At 46.0% G+C, this 20,934-nt stretch overlaps 1 protein-coding gene across 1 annotated transcript in view; it reads left to right on the top strand.

Annotated features, from left to right (window-relative positions):
• Positions 1-20,934, top strand: part of SCAF1 (SR-related CTD associated factor 1) — a 210,647-nt gene that overhangs the window by 129,659 nt on the left and 60,054 nt on the right. The window contains exons 6-7 of the mRNA XM_069200969.1: positions 7,107-7,231; positions 7,708-12,297. Coding sequence (XP_069057070.1) covers positions 7,107-7,231; positions 7,708-12,297 — 4,715 coding nt within the window. The remainder of the gene's footprint in view (positions 1-7,106; positions 7,232-7,707; positions 12,298-20,934) is intronic.

Genomic DNA, 20,934 nt, shown 5'->3' with positions numbered 1-20,934 from the left:
CCCCTTGCCTGCCTGCAACGCTGAAGAGATCCCTTGATCTCTCATTGAAAACCATTGTGAACCCGACGCGTGTTTGCACACTGCACCCGGCCGCCCCCGCGCTGCTGAGGGTGTACTTTCTGTGTTGACTTGTGTCCCCCCCGGTGCCCTACAAAACCCCCCTGGTCTGCCCTCCGAAGACGCGGGTACTTACCTGCTGGCAGACCGGAACCGGGGCACCCCCTTCTCTCCATTGAAGCCTATGCGTTTTGGGCACCTCTTTGACCTCTGCACCTGACCGGCCCTGAGCTGCTGGTGTGGTAACTTTGGGGTTGCTCTGAACCCCCAACGGTGGGCTACCTTGGACCCAAACCTGAGACTTGTAAGTGATTTACTTACCTGACAAAACTAACAAAAACTTACCTCCCCCAGGAACTGTGAAAATTGCACTGTGTCCACTTTTAAAACCGCTTATTGTGTTTTATGTAAAAAGTATACATGCTAATGTAATGATTCAAAGTTCCTAAAGTACTTACCTGCAATACCTTTCAAATGAGATATTACATGTAGAATTTGAACCTGTGGTTCTTAAAATCAACTAAGAAAATATATTTTTCTATAACAAAACCTATTGGCTGGATTTGTCTCTGAGTGTGTGTTCCTCATTTATTGCCTGTGTGTATGTACAACAAATGCTTAACACTACTCCTTTGATAAGCCTACTGCTCGACCACACTACCACAAAATAGAGCATTAGTATTATCTCTTTTTGCCACTATCTTACCTCTAAGGGGAACCCTTGGACTCTGTGCATGCTATTCCTTACTTTGAAATAGCACATACAGAGCCAACTTCCTACATTGGTGGATCAGCGGTGGGGTACAAGACTTTGCATTTGCTGGACTACTCAGCCAATACCTGATCACACGACAAATTCCGAAAATTGTCATTAGAAATTGATTTTTGCAATTTGAAATTTTTCTAAATTCTTTAAAGTCCTGCTAGGGCCTTGTGTTAGTCCCTGTTAGCATTTCTTTTAGAGTTTAAAAGTTTGTTAAAAGTTTGAATTAGATTCTAGAACTAGTTTTAGCTTCTTAAAAAGTATTCCAACTTTTAGAAGCATAATGTCTAGCACAGATGTGAATGTGGTGGAACTCGACACCACACCTTACCTCCATCTACAGATGAGAGAGCTAAGGTCACTCTGTAAAATAAAGAAAATAACAATGGGCTCCAGACCTACCAAACAACAGCTCCAGGAGCTGTTGGCAGAGTATGAAAGAGCCAACCCCTCTGTGGATGGCAACACAGAGGATGAAGATAGTGAATTGGAGGAAGATTCCCCCTACCAGTCCTATCTAGGGAAGACAGGGCCTCTCAATCCCTGTCTCCACAAATACTAGTCAGAGATGCTGGTTCCCTCACAGGAGGGACCAACAACTCTGAAATCACTGAGGATAACTCCAGTGAAGAGGACATCTAGTTAGCCAGGATGACCAAAAGATTGGCTTTGGAAAGGCAGATCCTAGCCATAGAAAGGGAAAGACAAGAGATGGGCCTAGGACCCATCAATGGTGGCAGCAACATAAATAGGGTCAGAGATTCTCCTGACATGTTGAAAATCCCTAAAGGGATTGTAACTAAATATGAAGAGGGTGATGACATCACCAAATGGTTCACAGCTTTTGAGAGGGCTTGTGTAACCAGAAAAGTGAACAAGTCTCACTGGGGTGCTCTCCTTTGGGAAATGTTCACAGGAAAGTGTAGGGATAGACTCCTCACACTCTCTGGAAAAGATGCAGAATCTTATGACCTCATGAAGGGTACCCTGATTGAGGGCTTTGGATTCTCCACTGAGGAGTATAGGATTAGATTCAGGGGGGCTCAAAAATCCTCGAGCCAGACCTGGGTTGACTTTGTAGACTACTCAGTAAAAATACTAGATGGTTGGATTCAAGGCAGTGGTGTAAGTAATTATGATGGGCTGTACAATTTATTTGTGAAAGAACACCTATTAAGTAATTGTTTCAATGATAAACTGCATCAGCATCTGGTAGACCTAGGACCAATTTCTCCCCAAGAATTGGGAAAGAAGGCGGACCATTGGGTCAAGACTAGGGTGTCCAAAACTTCCACAGGGGGTGACCAAAAGAAAGGGGTCACAGAACCTCCCCAGGGGAAAGGTGGTGAGACAGCCAAAAACAAAAATAGTAGAGTCTTCTACAGGCCCCCAAAAACCTGCACAGGAGGGTGGGCCCAGAGCCTCTTCACAAAACAATTCTGGGTACAAGGGTAAAAACTTTGATCCCAAAAAGGCCTGGTGTCGTAGCTGTAGTCAGTCTGGACACCAAACTGGAGACAAGGCCTGTCCCAAGAAAGATACCACTTCTAACTCCCATCCAGCTAAAACTGGAATGGCCAGTCTCCAAGTGAGATCAACAGTGTGCCCAGAGCAAATCAGGTGTCACACTGAAGCTACATTAGTCTCTGAGGGTGGGGTGGATTTAGCCACACTGGCTGCCTGGCCCCCTAACATGCAAAAATACAGGCAGCAGCTCTTAATTAATGGGACAAGTGTAGAGGGCCTGAGGGATACAGGTGCCAGTGTCACTATGGTGACAGAGAAACTGGTTTCCCCTGGCCAATACCTGACTGGACAAACCTATCCAGTCACCAATGCTGACAATCAAACTAAAGTACATCCCATGGCAATGGTAACTTTAGAGTGGGGAGGGGTCAATGGCCTGAAACAGGTGGTGGTCTCCTCAAATATCCCAGTAGACTGTTTGCTTGGAAATGACCTGGAGTCCTCAGCATGGGCTGAGGTAGAACTGAAAACCCATGCAGCCATGCTGGGTATCCCTAAACTGGTGTGTGTCAAGACAAGGGCACAGTGCAAGGCTCAGGGTGAAAAAGTAGAGCTGGAGTCTGGAAGAATGGCCCAGCCTACCAAGAGAAAAGGAAAGTCAGCTGGGAAACCAACTGCAACACAACAAGAAAAAGAGAACCTCTCTTCTCAGGAAAAAGTTCTGCCCTCTGAGGGAACTGAGCCTATGGAGCTGGAACCTTATCAGGTTGAGCTCTTGGGCCCAGGGGGACCCTCAAGGGAAGATTTGTGTAAGGGACAAGAAACCTGTCCCTCTCTTGAAGGCCTTAGGCAGCAAGCTGCTGAAGAGTCCAAAGGCAAGAAAAATGGAACACATAGGGTCTATTGGGAAGATGGACTCCTGTACACTGAGGCAAGAGATCCCAAACCTGGTGCCACTAGGAGAGTGGTAGTGCCTCAGGGTTTCAGAGAGTTTATTCTGACCTTAGCCCATGATATTCCCCTTGCTGGGCATTTGGGACAAACCAAGACGTGGGAGAGGTTAGTCAACCACTTCTACTGGCCCAACATGTCCCAGAAGGTTAAGGAGTTTTGCCTCTCCTGCCCCACCTGTCAAGCCAGTGGTAAGACAGGTGGGCATCCAAAGGCCCCCCTCATTCCACTTCCAGTGGTGGGGGTCCCCTTTGAAAGAGTGGGTGTGGACATAGTTGGTCCACTAGAACCTCCCACAGCCTCAGGAAATATGTACATCCTAGTAGTAGTGGATCATGCTACTAGGTATCCTGAAGCTATTCCCCTTAGGTCAACTACTGCCCCTGCAGTAGCCAAGGCCCTCATTGGTATCTTTACCAGAGTGGGCTTCCCTAAGGAGGTGGTGTCTGACAGAGGTACCAACTTCATGTCAGCATACCTAAAACATGTGGAATGAGTGTGGAGTGACTTATAAGTTCACTACACCATATCATCCACAAACTAATGGCCTTGTTGAGAGATTCAACAAGACATTAAAGGGCATGATCATGGGGCTCCCAGAGAAACTCAAAAGGAGATGGGATGTCCTCTTGCCATGTCTGCTTTTCGCTTACAGAGAGGTGCCTCAGAAGGGAGTAGGGTTCTCACCCATTGAACTTCTGTTTGGCCACCCTGTAAGGGGACCACTTGCTCTGGTTAAAGAAGGCTGGGAGAGACCTCTTTATGAGCCTAAACAAGACATAGTGGACTATGTACTTGGCCTTCGCTCAAGGATGGCAGAGTACATGGAAAAGGCAAGTAAAAACCTTGAGGCCAACCAACAACTCCAGAAGTTGTGGTATGACCAAAAGGCTGCACTGGTTGAATTTCAACCAGGGCAGAAAGTCTGGGTTCTGGAGCCTGTGGCTCCCAGGGCACTTCAGGACAAATGGAGTGGCCCTTACCCAGTACTAGAAAGTAAGAGTCAGGTCACCTACCTGGTGGACCTGGGCACAAGCAGGAGCCCCAAGAGGGTGATCCATGTGAACCGCCTTAAGCTCTTCCATGACAGGGCTGATGTAAATCTGTTGATGGTAACAGATGAGGACCAGGAAGCTGAGAGTGAGCCTCTCCCTGATCTCCTCTCATCAGACCCTAAAGATGGCTCAGTAGATGGAGTGATCTACTCAGACACCCTCTCTAGCCAACAGCAGTCTGACTGTAGGAAGGTCCTGCAGCAGTTTGCTGAACTCTTTTCCCTAACCCCTGGTCAGACACACCTGTGTACCCATGATGTGGACACAGGAGACAGCATGCCTGTCAAAAACAAAATATTTAGACAGTCTGACCAAGTTAAGGAAAGCATCAAGGTGGAAGTCCAAAAGATGCTGGAATTGGGAGTAGTTGAGTACTCTGACAGCCCCTGGGCTAGCCCAGTGGTCTTAGTCCCCAAACCTCACACCAAAGAAGGAAAGAGAGAGATGAGGTTTTGTGTGGACTACAGAGGTCTCAACTCTGTCACCAAGACAGATGCTCATCCCATTCCTAGAGCTGATGAGCTAATAGACAAATTAGGGGCTGCCAAATTCTTAAGTACCTTTGACTGAACAGCAGGGTACTGGCAAATCAAAATGGCCCCTGGCCCTACAGAGCCAACTTCCTACAATGTGTTACCTGTGAATACCATATCTAACCTGTATTGCGGAGTACGCGGTCCTCAAAAACTGCGTCATATCTATGTAATGATTTATTCTCCCCCCATCGGGTTTTTATACTCAAACAGATCCATCATGCAGTACTTATTACTCCTTCACCTACTTACATAAGTTCTCTCCCCAGGACCTGTATCTGTTTTTCCCACATTCATTTGTTTCTACTATGCGCATTTTATCATCATCTTATCATGTTCTATGTACATCTCCAATATCGTTAGGCAGTACCTGACGGTGCCCAGTATGCCACCCTTGTCCTAGCCGCCCCGGGGAGCTCTCTCAGTATATTACCGCACTCAGCTTTCACACTCACGTAGCCAGATCTATGCCGTATCTCTGGGAATTTTTCCTAGAGGATAAGGAGTTAGAGATTGGTCAATAATTGCTTGGAAATGTACAAGGGATTGGATTGTCCTGATAATAAAGACGGCCAAAAGGCTGTCAGACAATCTTCTGGTTCAGTCAAGATGAGTAAGAACAATCTAAAGACTAGTAACAATGAGGGTTTTTAAAAAGAAGCTGGAGGAAACTATAAATTGATAAATTAATATAAAGAATATTTAACATACTCAAAAAATCCCAAATTTCCAGAAGGTGTTGAAGAAGTTCTCACAAGAGAAATGCTACCCATACATAAGAGAGGACTACACTTGGAAAGATGACGAGTTCCAAAGAATGATCAAGGAGTGATTTATCTTTTGACTCTGTGACATCTGGTCCATCTATGATCCAGAGGCAGGAACGAAGAAACGGGTCCATTGGGCCATACGTTCCTCTGTCCTGTGATCTAACACCCCAATATGAACAAGAATGGGGGTGGCAGCCCCCGTGCGGATTCACACAACCGATGCCTCTGGCAACAACCCTTCCAACAATCTTTTTTTAGGACGAAGGCAAGGAAGAGGAAACGGAAGACCGAAAGAGCAAGGAGTCATGTGGGGTAACACGGAGGAGGGCAGAGTATCAGCAGAGGGAGTAAGCAATAACACTGCGAAGAACTTGAGTAACCGACATTTGACACAGGCTCAATACTCAGTACTCAAAGGCCAAGTATTCATCCCCACACCAAAACCTGACTTTTTTCCAGAAAGCTAGATCTTGGTCCATAAAGCACGTTATTTGTGATTTGGTGTAAATCCTTTTAGTAGTTTTCACGAACTTAAGTTTTAGAAACTTTGTATATCTGTGCAGTTGGGCTTGTGAGAGGCTCACAAGATCACAAATTTTAAAAAAAGAAACAGCCATCGGATTGGCCCTCCCTTTACATGGCCAAAGAGTCCGGGTTTCCCTACACTGCCACCCTTTGTTTAAAAAAAAAAAAATGTTTTGTAGACTGAGTCTTAAGATGGTGGCTGCACCACTTTCTTCAGCTTGCAGCGAGCCAGTGGAGTCCTGCGGTCAGCCTCATGTATCCAGGGATCCACCACAGCTAGTCACAGCCAAACAATCACAGCGCGGCAGGATCTGCGGCATGATTCATACATAAATTATTAACTGTAGTTTCTGAAAAACTACTGAATGGATTTACACCAATTTACAAACAATACACACTCGACCAAGGTTTAGCTTTCTGCTAAATGTGATGTAATTCCGTTCTGCCATTTTTTGTGGTATTGCTGTTCAATTTTCCTATAAAAAAATTGCATGGGTGAAACATGTTTGACCCGTCGTCCCTCCGGCCCCCCGCCCAAACTCATTTACAGGTTGACGGATCACCTCGAAAAAGAAAGTTCTCTCCACAATACTGTTGTTTGCATATTTAATCACAGAGTATGAGTAGTAGGTTGAGAAGGAGTTGGCCAGAACTCTTCCCATGTGATGCAAGACTGATAAGCTCTTCCAGAAGCGTTTACATCAAATTATTGCTGTTAATATGGGTCCCTTGCATTACAAAATCTTGCTGTGTGCTATAACACAATGCTACTGAATGTTGGCAATTTTTTTTATTTATTTGTTTTGGTTTAAAAATTACTAATAGAAATGTGTGTGATATGTGTAATGAAATTAGATTAATTACTGGAACCAGGTACATAAATTGGTTGTCCCCTTTCTCTTATTCACAGTCTTTCCCATTTGTTTCCCTTTACTTTATTCTGACTAAATCACGTAATCTTTTAATATTGCTTTGTTCCTTACAGTATGGATGATGCAGTGGCTGAAGTTGAACTTGTTGCCGAAGTGCAGATAGACGATGTCGGACTTTGCTCTGCAACCCAGTCTAGGCTCTTCAGAAGTGATCAAAACTGGAGGCTTTGCAAATCTGGTATGGAAAGTAGAAAATTCTATGCCTTTCTCTGCGAATAGAAACTTTCCCTAGCGAGATACTTCTACAGGCTCATGCATACCTCGGCTCTGCACTGGATCTCCTCTTTTATACATGGTAAAAATCATCTTGGGCAATGGATGTTTCCTGCCACCATAAAACAGCTGATTTTCTCTAAGTCTAAAACTTCAGACTGATTCTGCAGTGAGTGGCGCCTATCCAGAGCCCCCCATTCTGCTCTTCAGTTTTCACCATTCACCAGATCGCCATAAGCAGTGATTGATTCACTTTAAAAGTTACCCTCACTTTAAATAGCGAGTCCTTTTCGTTCAGGTTTCTTGTGATAGTTTGATTCAGAAGAATGTAAAGTACAAGTAGTAACTGTTAATCACGTCTGCCTCCTCTGTTATTCTATTAAAATAACATGTATTTTTCTGCTGTAACCACTTCATCATTCTCCTTTCCATTCTTTGCAGTATGCCTGGGTCCTACAGTGCTTCCCGCAAGAGGAGAATCTTTGCTTTCATTTAGAGACACTTTCAGTAGCTTGTCGCCACCAACAAGACTCAGAAGCAAGGATCACACACCACGTATGCGTCCATCTCGCAGTCCAAAGACATTAGGCAGGACTAGGAATACACCTGCCACCACCACTGCTCTTTCTGGAAATAAGAGCCTTAGGACTGTGGATGAAAAGTACATTTGCTGTCCTAGAGACTCTGATTCATTAGTGGTTCAGTTGCCTGATATTGCGTGCCCTGTGTTGGATTTTAATAATGCCTGCACTCCTTTAAGAGCACCACATGCTTTTGATTCCAACCAAACAACAAGTAGATTTGGTGTTTCTCGGACTGGGGTGGCACAGGATTCAGGTTTACATCCGTGCTGGGGTTACACTTTGGGCAATGGTACTGGTGTGTCCAATGGTCAGCCAGGACCTTTCGCTGGAGGTAGCTGTTCCTCCTCTTCTGGAAATCAGCATTCTCAACCTCCCACTAACTCATTGGAGAAGGCAGAGTCCATTAGTTGTTCTTCATCATCGTCATCCCCTTCACAGCACCATTCTGATAGTGGTGGTGGTGATGGCTTTGGGATGCAAGGCCACACACCGCAGAACCAAGAAATCTATGATCCCTTCCATCCCACCGATGAAGAGAACTTGAATGGTGACTTTTCTTATGGACATTCTCCTGAAAAGGAGTTAGAGGATGAGAAGTATGATCCTTTCGAACCAACAGGGTCCAACGCCAGCTCTTCTGAGCGTAGCCCATCCCCTTACGAGGATGATGACGATATCCCTGATCCTGAGGACAGACTTTCTGAAGCACTGGCCAGCATCTATGAAGATGACGATGACGATGATGATCTGGGCCCCATACACAAAACAAGGCCACCTGACACCCCAGCCATCACTTATGAAGATGACAACAGTATTTTTGATCCGGAGGACAAAATATCTGGTGAACCAGTTAGCCCCTATGACGAAAACAGTGCACCTTACGATGAGAACAGTGTGCCATATGACGATGAGAGTGATGCCCATATTGATTATGTGAATGATTTGCGAATTGACGATGAAGACTGTGTTCCTGATGATGACGATGGTGCCCGTATTGATGATGACTCTGTCCCTGTTGAGGATGAGGATTGTGCTCTCATTGACGAGGAGGATTGTGTCCCTGTTGATGACGAAGATGGTGTTTCCACTGATGACAACTGTGTCCCTGTTGATGATGATGCTCCCATTGAAAAGAAATATGACCTATGTAGGAATAAGAATAGTGTCACTGTTGATAAGAACAGTGTTCATGTTCACAGTGTCCCCAATGATGAAAGCATTACCATTGACAATGAGAATGATGTCCCTGTTGACAAGACTGATTCATCAATTGTTGATGAAAGAGCTGGCCCTGTTGACAGTGCGACAAACAACCCCATTGCAGAGAATGTGTCTGTTGACAATGTGAAAGACATTCCTCTTGATGAGCCAGGTGTCCTAGTTAACAGTGAGACAAACATCCCCACTGACGCAGACATCCGTAGTGATGAGCCAGATATCCACATTGATCAGCCAACCATCCACATTGACAAAAAGACTGAACTCAGTGCTGAAAGTGAGATCAGTATTGCAGTTGACATTGAGGCCAGTATACCTGCTGATGCTGATATTAAGCACAACATCCCTATTGATGCAAACAGTGACATATCTGACGCTAAGCATGGCACTCCTATTGACAGTGAGGATGATGTCCCAACCCCTCTTGACGGTGAAGACAATGCCCCATCTGATAGTGAGAATGATCTTCCTCTTGACAGTGAGAATGATGCCCCCAACACAGAGGATAAGATTTCCGTAGTCCTGGCTAGCATCTATGATGACAATAGCCTGAGTCAGGATTTCCCAGGTTCAGAGAAACCAAGGGAAGACTCGTGTGTACAGTTGGAACAGAAGGAAGTATGTAAAGAGAATGATAATCCATTGGATAAGGAAAGTGTATCTGGTGAAAAAACAAAAAAAGAAGAAAAACTTTCTAAAGACCAACTCTCGCCAAAGGTTATAGCAGAGATTCATAGCCCAGTCTCTAGTGTAGATACTGAAAAGCAAGAGCTCTCAGAAGAGAAACCAAAATGCGACTCTGATAAAAAGACGCCTAAAAGTCCATCCAGTGCCGATTCATTGCTGAAGGAAGAACCAGTGTCTGATGAGTCAGAGGTGGCGCTGGAGCCCAGAAGGAGAGTAGTGACTGTGGATCTTGGTAAAGACTACACCCGCAAAGCTGAGTTCACCTCGGAGGCTGATTCCAAATCAAAACTGGAAATCAAAGTCTCCTTGGAGTCTTTTGCGAAAAAAGATGTAAAATCATATCTTCGTCTGGAGAAAATTGCTAAAAGAGGTGGAGAACCACGATCACACCACAAGTCTAGGCGATCTTCAGAAAGAAAGGATGAAAAGGATCGCCGATATGATTCAGAGATTGAAGAAGGAGAGATTGTGCAGCAAGAGGAGGATCGGTTCAGTCCCATGCGACTGTTCCGTAACCGCAGTCGTGTCCTTGATCGGCCTACAAGGGTTGTAGAAGGTGATGATTTAATTTCACTTCATGCTGATTCAGATGAAGAAGGCGCACTGCAGATTGACTTAAGAGATAACCAAGGGGACAGCAGATGGAAAGGGTTAGACCTGAGACGAAAGATTACTAACCAACGTAGAGAGAGGTACCACAACCAATCTGCATCTCCTGGCGAGTCCAAAAGAAAGACCAAGTCACGCTCTAGCTCACGCAACAAAAAAAAAGCTAAAAGGGATCGCAAGAAGTCTAAAGAGCGCAAGAGGTCAAAAGATGCCCGATCAACAACCACGTCATGGCCCACACCAAAAAAGTCCAAGGAGAAAGAGCGCAAACGTTCCCGCTCTAGATCCAGACACAAAACCATTCGTTCCAGGTCCGGAGATCGACGGAGATCCCGCTCATGGTCACCCACCATTAACACCAGTGCCCTGGGTTCCTCTTCGAGAGTGTCTACAGAAAGGAGAAAGGGAAGAAGATCAAAATCAAAGGATAAGAAGCGTCGGTGGTCACGATCTCCCAGTGCAGATCGGTCTAGGAAAGACAAACACAAGGAGAAGCACCGATCAGAAGGAAAGAAGAAGAAGAAACGTTCCCGATCAAAGTCTCGAGAGCGTGAGAAGAAGCCTGCACGACGGTCAAGCGAGAAGAAGGAAAAGGTGAAGGAGCGGGACAGGCATCCACTACAAATGTCCACTCCAATCATCCCTCCACTTCTGGAACGCCGGAGGAGAGATAGTCGCACCGTGGTGCCCCCGTCCATTCAGGACCTGAATGATGATGACCTTTTCACCATTAAAAGGACAATCACCGTCAATCCGCAGGAGAAACGTGATGACCGTGATGACATTCTAGGCACGCCAGAAATCTCTGCCAAAAGAGAAATACTCTATGACTCAGAAGGTCTTAGCTTTGAGACTTGCTTTTCAGACAGAGAGCCATTGGACGATCGTGAGAACAAGAGTGTGCGAGTGTTTGAGAGGATTCCCAGCAAAGCAGAGGGAAGTAGGAGGAATTCCTCTATGAGCTATGAGAAAAGTCGCACTCAGGACGATGTAGATGATCTACAGAAAACAGGAAAAGACCGTGAAAGAAAGAGGCCCTTCACAGATGACAGCTCAAGTCGGGAGAGGTATGGGAAAAAGTTTAAAGAGGAGCAGTTGTCTGACGCAGAGTCTATAAGCTCTGAGAAGGATAAACAGCGGGCTGAGAAGGAGAAGGCTCCCAAAAAGGTGAAGGGGAGCCATAAGGATGGTAAGAGCAGCACCAGGAAAGTTAAACTACAGTCAAAGGTGGCTGTACTCATCAGGGAAGGGGTGAGTAGCACTACATCTGTAAAAGAGGCTGGTTCCATCGGCATCAAGTTCAGTAGGGACAGGGAGAGCCGCTCACCCTTCCTAAAATCAGAGGAGACTCTGCCTGACTTCTCCAGTGCCCGGCCAAGGTTGGATGAGGAGACTCCTGCAGAACTGATTGTAGTAAGACCAAAAAAGGTGAAAGGACTAAAGGCCAAGACGGGCATCAAAAAATCTAGAGTAACGGACAATAGCACAACAACCCTGGCCACTGGTGAAAAAATCAAGACCGTGGCTGAGAAAAAGAAACGGAAGCTAAAGACCAAGACCTCTCTAAAGAAGTCCAAGGCAGATAGTTGCAGTGTTGAGGTCCCCAGCCCAATAGAAGTCAAGGAGGAGGAGCCCTCCTGGTCTGGCTCAGAAAAGTCTGAGTGCCAGCTGAAACCTCCCAGTCCACCAAAGCCAGCACCAGAGCAGGACCTGACTCCTGATTCCCAGACTGTGGACAGCAGCTGCAAGACCCCCGAAGTGGCCTTTGTGCCAGAAGAGCCAGAACCAGTGGAGGAGGTGGTGGAAGTGGAGGTGGACAGTGTGTCTGAGCCCAAGGAGGAACCCCCACCAGTCGTTCGTCCGGCACCTACCCCGCAGATTCCACTGAACCTACAGTCTGGCTTTGATTGCACCACTAGCGGTGTACTTGCCTGTGAGTATTTGGTACCTGGGTTGAGGTTTTTTTCTTTATATCAGTGACTAGCCATAGAAAAATGTTTTGGATGAGTGACAGCCTGCTTTGTGGGTGGGGTGTCCACTTTTTGCAGGATAATGTAATGGGTGTGTTGCACTGAAAGAATGTGATTACAGTGGAAGACTTTGGCTCCATTTCTTAGATGATTTTTCTCCCTAAATTGTATGGAATGGATGCTTTCCTTGGGAATGTTGTGAGTTTTGTTAGATTTTGCAAATCTGATCTTCACTCCTTTTTTTTTTTTTTCCTGGACCCTGTTATTATTTTTATGATTTGATGTAACTCACTCCTTTAGAAACCCTATTTCATTGCCTTTTTCTGAAAAGGGGGAAATTAGTCCAGAAATGACAGACCACACCATTTATTGATCTCCCCTTGGATCCTGCATTCCTGCAAGAGTAGTCTTTACTGTTGTGCATTTTACTCTCTGAAGCATGGTGGGTTGATCTTGTAACCAGATCCTCATCCTTGGCTGCAGTAGCCCTGCAGACCTGTCCATTATGCAGCATCCAACCGTACCTTGAATGCTGTAGTCTGCAGCAGGCCAGGTGCACGGCATTTAGTATGATGTTTAAGTGGGTTGTACCCATTCTTCAACCGGCATGTGCTAATCAGTTTTTTCTGGCTGTGATGTACTCCTTCCCTTACCTGGTATCCCTATCTCCATTTGTGGTTTCTTGTGAGGAATCTGCATAATGGTGCCATTCTGCTGCATGAATGCATCCCCTTTGTACACCTGTCCACCATGTGGATTTTCTTCCTCTCAACACACTGTCTAATGCTTATGATATGTGGGTAAGCCTGCAGCTGGCTAGGCATACATCAGGTGGGAGTATGAAGTTTTACTCTGCTATGAATATCAGCTTGGAACTTTGTGAGAGCTTTTCAAGGGTCGGTTTGCTGGTAGCTTTTACAGGGGTCTGTTAGAGGTCTGTTAGGGTCTGTGTGAGTGCTTGGAGTCTTTTAGGGACTATTGAAGGGCATGCATGGGTCTGCTGGGAACCATTGAAAGGCATCTGTGTCATTGAGGTGTGAGAGCGTTGAGAAGCTTATTTGTTCCAGGATCAGTGACAGCACCAGTAGTGTCTTTCAGAGTGCGTGTCATGGTCTGGGCATGCTCTTTTCATTCTTAAATCCCTCGGTGTCTGTTTACTTTTCAAACACACTCATCTATATGTACCCCAGACCCCTTTACATGTCTCTAGCTCTTTACTGACTTCAATTATGTCACACTGATATCTTTCAGTAGCTTAACTCAGCATGGCCGTGCTATAATTCTGTAATCTTTTTTAGCTGTGAACATGCACTTCTGACAGTGGACTCCATCAGTTCTTGTATTCTTACCAATTACTAACTGTTACGCCAGCCACACGAAGGATCCCATACAAGCTGTAGCATGGGACCATCACTCACCTCAACTGTTAGTATTTCTAGGGAATTGCATGGAGCAGCATTAGTTGCAAGTATGACTGACTGATGAAAGGCCACAGGCACTAGGCAGACATCATAAATTGGCAAGTACTCATATTATTGGATGACTGATCTTACTGTGAATAACCGGAGGCAAACAAAAAATCAAACCTAGAGCCCCAGCAACATTTCAGAAAGCATACAAATATTTAATGAAGCCCTAAATCTTGCATCCAATACAAATGCCATGGTCCGTAATATCCAAATGCTGATCACCTACTTCACAGCCAGAGGGAGGTGAAATGAGCAGTCAGTTGTGTTAGGACTTCTACAAAGTAATCTACATAAGCTTTCACCAAAAGCTCACTTGATGAGCTACAAAGATTCCAGAACCAGGTGATGTAGGAAGTTGGCTCTGTATGTGCTATTTCAAAGTAAGGAATAGCATGCACAGAGTCCAAGGGTTCCCCTTAGAGGTAAAATAGTGGTAAAAGAGATAATACTAATGCTCTATTTTGTGGTAGTGTGGTCGAGCAGTAGGCTTATCCAAGGAGTAGTGTTAAGCATTTGTTGTACATACACATAGACAATAAATGAGGTACACACACTCAGAGACAAATCCAGCCAATAGGTTTTTGTATAGAAAAATATCTTTTCTTAGTTTATTTTTAGAACCACAGGTTCAAATTCTACATGTAATATCTCATTCGAAAGGTATTGCAGGTAAGTACTTTAGGAACTTTAAATCATAAAAATTGCATGTATACTTTTCAAGTTATTGACAAATAGCTGTTTTAAAAGTGGACACTTAGTGCAATTTTCACAGTTCCTAGGGGAGGTAAGTTTTTGTTAGTTTTACCAGGTAAGTAAGACACTTACAGGGTTCAGTTCTTGGTCCAAGGTAGCCCACCGTTGGGGGTTCAGAGCAACCCCAAAGTCACCACACCAGCAGCTCAGGGCCGGTCAGGTGCAGAGTTCAAAGTGGTGCCCAAAACACATAGGCTAGAATGGAGAGAAGGGGGTGCCCCGGTTCCGGTCTGCTTGCAGGTAAGTACCCGCGTCTTCGGAGGGCAGACCAGGGGGGTTTTGTAGGGCACCGGGGGGGACACAAGCCCACACAGAAATTGCACCCTCAGCAGCACGGGGCGGCCGGGTGCAGTGTAGAAACAAGCGTCGGGTTCGCAATGTTAGTCTATGAGAGATCTCGGGATCTCTTCAGCGCTGCAGGCAGGCAAGGGGGGGGTTCCTCGGGGAAACCTCCACTTGGACAAGGGAGAGGGACTCCTGGGGGTCACTTCTCCAGTGAAAGTCCGGTCCTTCAGGTCCTGGGGGCTGTGGGTGCAGGGTCTCTCCCAGGTGTCGGGACTTAGGATTCAAAGAGTCGCGGTCAGGGGAAGCCTCGGGATTCCCTCTGCAGGCGGCGCTGTGGGGGCTCAGGGGGGACAGGTTTTGGTACTCACAGTATCAGAGTAGTCCTGGGGTCCCTCCTGAGGTGTTGGATCTCCACCAGCCGAGTCGGGGTCGCCGGGTGCAGTGTTGCAAGTCTCACGCTTCTTGCGGGGAGCTTGCAGGGTTCTTTCAAGGCTGCTGGAAACAAAGTTGCAGCCTTTCTTGGAGCAGGTCCGCTGTCCTCGGGAGTTTCTTGTCTTTTCGAAGCAGGGGCAGTCCTCAGAGGATGTCGAGGTCGCTGGTCCCTTTGGAAGGCGTCGCTGGAGCAGGATCTTTGGAAGGCAGGAGACAGGCCGGTGAGTTTCTGGAGCCAAGGCAGTTGTCGTCTTCGGGTCTTCCTCTGCAGGGGTTTTCAGCTAGGCAGTCCTTCTTCTTGTAGTTTGCAGGAATCTAATTTTCTAGGGTTCAGGGTAGCCCTTAAATACTAAATTTAAGGGCGTGTTTAGGTCTGGGGGGTTAGTAGCCAATGGCTACTAGCCCTGAGGGTGGGTACACCCTCTTTGTGCCTCCTCCCAAGGGGAGGGGGTCACAATCCTAACCCTATTGGGGGAATCCTCCATCTGCAAGATGGAGGATTTCTAAAAGTTAGAGTCACTTCAGCTCAGGACACCTTAGGGGCTGTCCTGACTGGCCAGTGACTCCTCCTTGTTGCTTTCTTTGTTCCCTCCAGCCTTGCCGCCAAAAGTGGGGGCCGTGGCCGGAGGGGGCGGGCAACTCCACTAAGCTGGAGTGCCCTGCTGGGCTGTGACAAAGGGGTGAGCCTTTGAGGCTCACCGCCAGGTGTCACAGCTCCTGCCTGGGGGAGGTGTTAGCATCTCCACCCAGTGCAGGCTTTGTTACTGGCCTCAGAGTGACAAAGGCACTCTCCCCATGGGGCCAGCAACATGTCTCTAGTGTGGCAGGCTGCTGGAACCAGTCAGCCTACACCGATAGTTGGTTAAGTTTCAGGGGGCACCTCTAAGGTGCCCTCTGTGGTGTATTTTACAATAAAATGTACACTGGCATCAGTGTGCATTTATTGTGCTGAGAAGTTTGATACCAAACTTCCCAGTTTTCAGTGTAGCCATTATGGTGCTGTGGAGTTCGTGTTTGACAGACTCCCAGACCATATACTCTTATGGCTACCCTGCACTTACAATGTCTAAGGTTTTGTTTAGACACCGTAGGGGTACCATGCTCATGCACTGGTACCCTCACCTATGGTATAGTGCACCCTGCCTTAGGGCTGTAAGGCCTGCTAGAGGGGTGTCTTACCTATACTGCATAGGCAGTGAGAGGCTGGCATGGCACCCTGAGGGGAGTGCCATGTCGACTTACTCGTTTTGTCCTCACTAGCACACACAAGCTGGCAAGCAGTGTGTCTGTGCTGAGTGAGAGGTCTCCAGGGTGGCATAAGACATGCTGCAGCCCTTAGAGACCTTCCTTGGCATCAGGGCCCTTGGTACTAGAAGTACCTGTTACAAGGGACTTATCTGGATGCCAGGGTCTGCCAATTGTGGATACAAAAGTACAGGTTAGGGAAAGAACACTGGTGCTGGGGCCTGGTTAGCAGGCCTCAGCACACTTTCAATTGTAAACATAGCATCAGCAAAGGCAAAAAGTCAGGGGGCAACCATGCCAAGGAGGCATTTCCTTACAGGTGAAAACATTTATAATAACCCCAGTTAGTCAACTATGGGTAACCAGTACTGAAGGCAGTGACTCACTTCTGTTGTATTTGACACTTTTATTTAAAACACTGCTTCTTGCAGAATGCCCTCTGAAGTTTTGGCCAGGGTTTGTTTATCTGTTCTCTCAGAGCTTCATTAAAGTGGATTAGTCCACCCACTGTAGATTTTTCTGTTGGAAGGCACATGAACAGAGAAGATTTGAACTGAACAGTGTAAAGGTCAGTAATCAGTGTATCTGCTACTTCATACCTTCGGGCTACAGACTAGCTGTGGCAAGCTAATGAGTTGTATACGACAGACCTACAACATATCACAGGTTTGTTCATTGCTTAATTGCCCCCATTGTTACAGGTAACAGTGCTACAATAGTGCTGCATTTGTGGCTCACTGTTAGGTCTACATGTAAATGTAGAGCCGCCGGGTGCCGATTGTACTGAGAAGGAAGCCAGATGCATTAATATTGCCATTACTTGTTCAATGAAAGCCACGTTATAAGCCTGCTCTTCTGAAGCAGGACCTTTAGGAGCAGGTACTTCAGCTTTTAGTGTCGACCACTTGCACTCTGTAGAACAGCCACATATTGTAATTCGAATTGAAGAGCTGCACATATTCGTCATCTGTAGCATTATTGTTGTCTTTGGCTGTTTGGTTTGGAAAAAGCAAAACTTCCAAATCTGACCATGAATTTTTTTTACACTAATAAAATGTCTTCTTTCACAAGAAATTCTCAGTTTATTAGATTTTTAGTCGGAGAAAATGTATATGCAGAAATGCCACCCAGTGAAGTTGGTTACTCTGCTGCTTGCATACTTTGCAAAGCAGATAAATAAGCTGTCCTTGTAATTAGGCTTCAAAACTAACGCTAGTCTAGATAAAGTAGACTAGTTACATATTGAAACAGGTCCCTGCATGTGGACTGAAGCCACCAACACCTGAGAAGCACACTTGCTGCGGTCAGTGATGGAAGAACTTCCTTGGGCACTGACAAAGACATCTCAGATGAAGGAGCGGCAACAATATGAAAACACTTTAATAGATTTAAAATGAGCAAAAGAACTGCCAGCACATGGCTGATCACCTAAAATGGAAAAGAAATAGCTTTGAGAAAGGAGACACAGTCTTGGTCCCCTTTAGATTAAAGGGCGCTAGAGGGTGCAAGGCCACAAGAAACACCAGCAGCTAATTTTTACGTTAACCCTGGCATCTGGGTGCAGAGGTGCTGGATGGTACGGTTGGTGAAGAGGGGCCACCTGGAAACATGCTGCAGAGAGTGGCTTGGGGACAAGTCTGCGAGCTCCCAACCAGGGGCTCAGTGTACGGGGGGGTCCTGGGAGCACCATTTGTTGGGGAGCCGGGCGAGGGAGCTGGAGTGCAAAGGGTTTGGACGTCTGGTGCTCCTGCTACAGGTGCCCACGGTTCTCGGTTGGACCTGCAAGAAGGGGACAAAACATCACAGCTGGGCTTCTCTCAGTGCTGGCCTCTGCGTTGCTGACGTCCCTCATCGGTTGGTCTGTCTTTGCGGCTTTGGAGTACGGATTGGACTCAAGAAAGCTTTGGTTGCTGCAAGGGGTCTGGTAGCCTGGGTATCAGTGCAGGACAGCTCCGGTGGGTCCTAGCTTCTCACTTGGTTGGGAGACTGATCTGACTTCCTGGAGCATGGTGACCTCCTCCTGGGTGGATGCTGCGCCGGCTGACCCGGTGGTCAGCAGAACTTTAAGCCGGACTTTGCGGTTGGTGCATGCAGGCATGTTGCTTCTCTACTTCAAGGTAGATGCTCATGGCTTGGTGAAGTGCTGGAGGCTCTCAGAGGCTTTTGGAGGATGCACAGCTGTGGGGCAATTCAAGTTGTCACAATTGTCTGGACTGGAGCAGCTGTCTGCAGTTCTTCCTTCTTTGGCTCTTCTCGGCCCTCTTCTTTCTTCAGTCAGTATCCTCTGTTCTTCTGGTATCATGGGGCCTCCTAAATACTCAATTTAGGGGCGTTTCAGGGAGTGTAGGCTAGTATCCAATGGGCTACTTACCCTTGGAGTGACTACACCCGTGTATAGGACCACTTCATGTGAGGAGTGGACATAGCCCTGTTCCTAAATTCCTAATCCCACCAAAAACAAGATGGTGGAACCCTTCCTTCGGGAGCATATCAGGCTGCCCACCTTAGGGGTGTGACTAGCCTGGTAGTGCTACATGTCTACTTACCTAACTAATTTTCCACCTGTCCTGGTGCCAAATGGGCCTCTGCGCAGGGGCTGGCAACTCCCAGGTTTGGGGAAAGCTAAGCTCGCACATCAAAGGCAGCAGGGACTTTGAAGTTCCTGACCTTGGTATGCAGATTCACTAGCCTTCCTGCTGAAGGAGGTGATAACACTTTCCTCCAGAGCAGGCATTGTTTCTGACCACTGAGAGCGTGGCCTCTTACCGCCAGATGTCACAAACTTGTCTGTGGTGGCAGGCTGGCTGATACCAGTCAGCCAGCACACTAGAGGACTAGTAGGTTTTCAGGCGGCACCTCTAAGATGCCCTCTGGGTCATGTCCGACTAAATCCAATACTGCCATCAGTATGGATTTGTTAAGACAAGTTGTTTTTTCTTTCAATTCTTTATTGATAGGAGCAACACAGAGTAATACAGAGGATAAGATGATAAAGTGTGTCTGGGGGGGCCTGGGGGGGCTAATACATCAGGAGGGCAATAGCAACACCTTTACAGTTTGATAAGGTATACAGTCCCAATTGCAGTAGAGACACACAACTCCGAGGGTTGAGACTAAGATTATAACTGGAACTGATGCACAGCTCCATATTATTGACTTGTAGGCCTAGTTCGAATACAGCAAATCTGCATTTTGATTCCATGTTTAGGTTTCCTACTATTCAGGGTTTACTCCAGTTGACCAAGAACACAATTTTGTCTTCTCAGTCTGGACTTTCACTTTTACTAGGACACATTATATTGTTCTGTTTTTACTCATGCCACATCATGGCACTAGCACGCTTCTGCTAGTAAGCAGATCATGCAGTACCCTACTGTTTAAATAATGGGACTGTGTACTGACTGCTTACATGTCCAGAAGGAAGTGGAATATTTATCTGTAGATTAGGTGAATTGAACGTTTCTTTACAGTGGTATTAAAGTAGATGACCTTGTAACAAAAGTGTTAGGATACATGTTTACTATATTTCTACCTCACAAGGAAATATTGTAGTTTTTTTTTTTTTAACCACTCAATCTTAATGTGCAGACCTGGCCCAGTCCTGTTGATTGATTTTGTTCCTAAGACGTTTTAGGAGTTTCCTATCCCAAATCTGCTGGCATAATGCATAAAGTCTTGTATTTGAGGTGCAACATCAATTTATGGTTCTGGCTCATCTTTGCTAAACTGTTCTATCCCACTGGATGAGATGTCTATTCAAGTTCTCCGAACACATTGATTATTGCAGCTAATACCATAAACAGCTCTTGGGCACTGTGCAAAACTAAACTATTGTCAGTACTATACTCATATGAAATGTTAATGAGGTCAGAAGCATGAAACATAGCAACATTACTTAAGCATGAGGCAGGACACAACCAAACAATTTCTTTTAGTTTTATCTACAAATATTTAATTTCAGACGGTGGAGAACTGTATTAATCCTCCAGTGCTTTGGATGAGCATTGTACTAACAAGGTCAGCCAATTTCAAAACGCTCCCTCTTTTTTTGTGGAGATACCATGGAATTGTGAGTTTATTATCCTGGCTAAATCTTAAATTCGTGTATGATATTTTACAATCAGTCAGCTTTGCTTAATAAGCAGGTGCACAGCCATTAATTATTTTCGATAAAAGGCAGAGTACATGCAACTGAATTTTATAATGTGTTTCTCATCATCAAGTTAATGTGAAATAAACATAGGCCAAAACTAACCTAACTCCTTCTGAGGAATGTTCAAACTGATATATAGTACTGGTGTCCATGGACATTAATGCACTAAAGTGGCAGCAGAAGTGACCAAAAAAAACCTTTAACCCTTGATTACATCACATGGTTAACACGTCTCATGTTTCGCCCAATAAAAGCATCCCTTT

The sequence above is a fragment of the Pleurodeles waltl genome, chromosome 7 (genome assembly GCF_031143425.1).
Source record: "Pleurodeles waltl isolate 20211129_DDA chromosome 7, aPleWal1.hap1.20221129, whole genome shotgun sequence".
Taxonomy (NCBI): domain Eukaryota; kingdom Metazoa; phylum Chordata; class Amphibia; order Caudata; family Salamandridae; genus Pleurodeles; species Pleurodeles waltl.
This window is presented reverse-complemented; position numbering and strand designations above follow the sequence as displayed.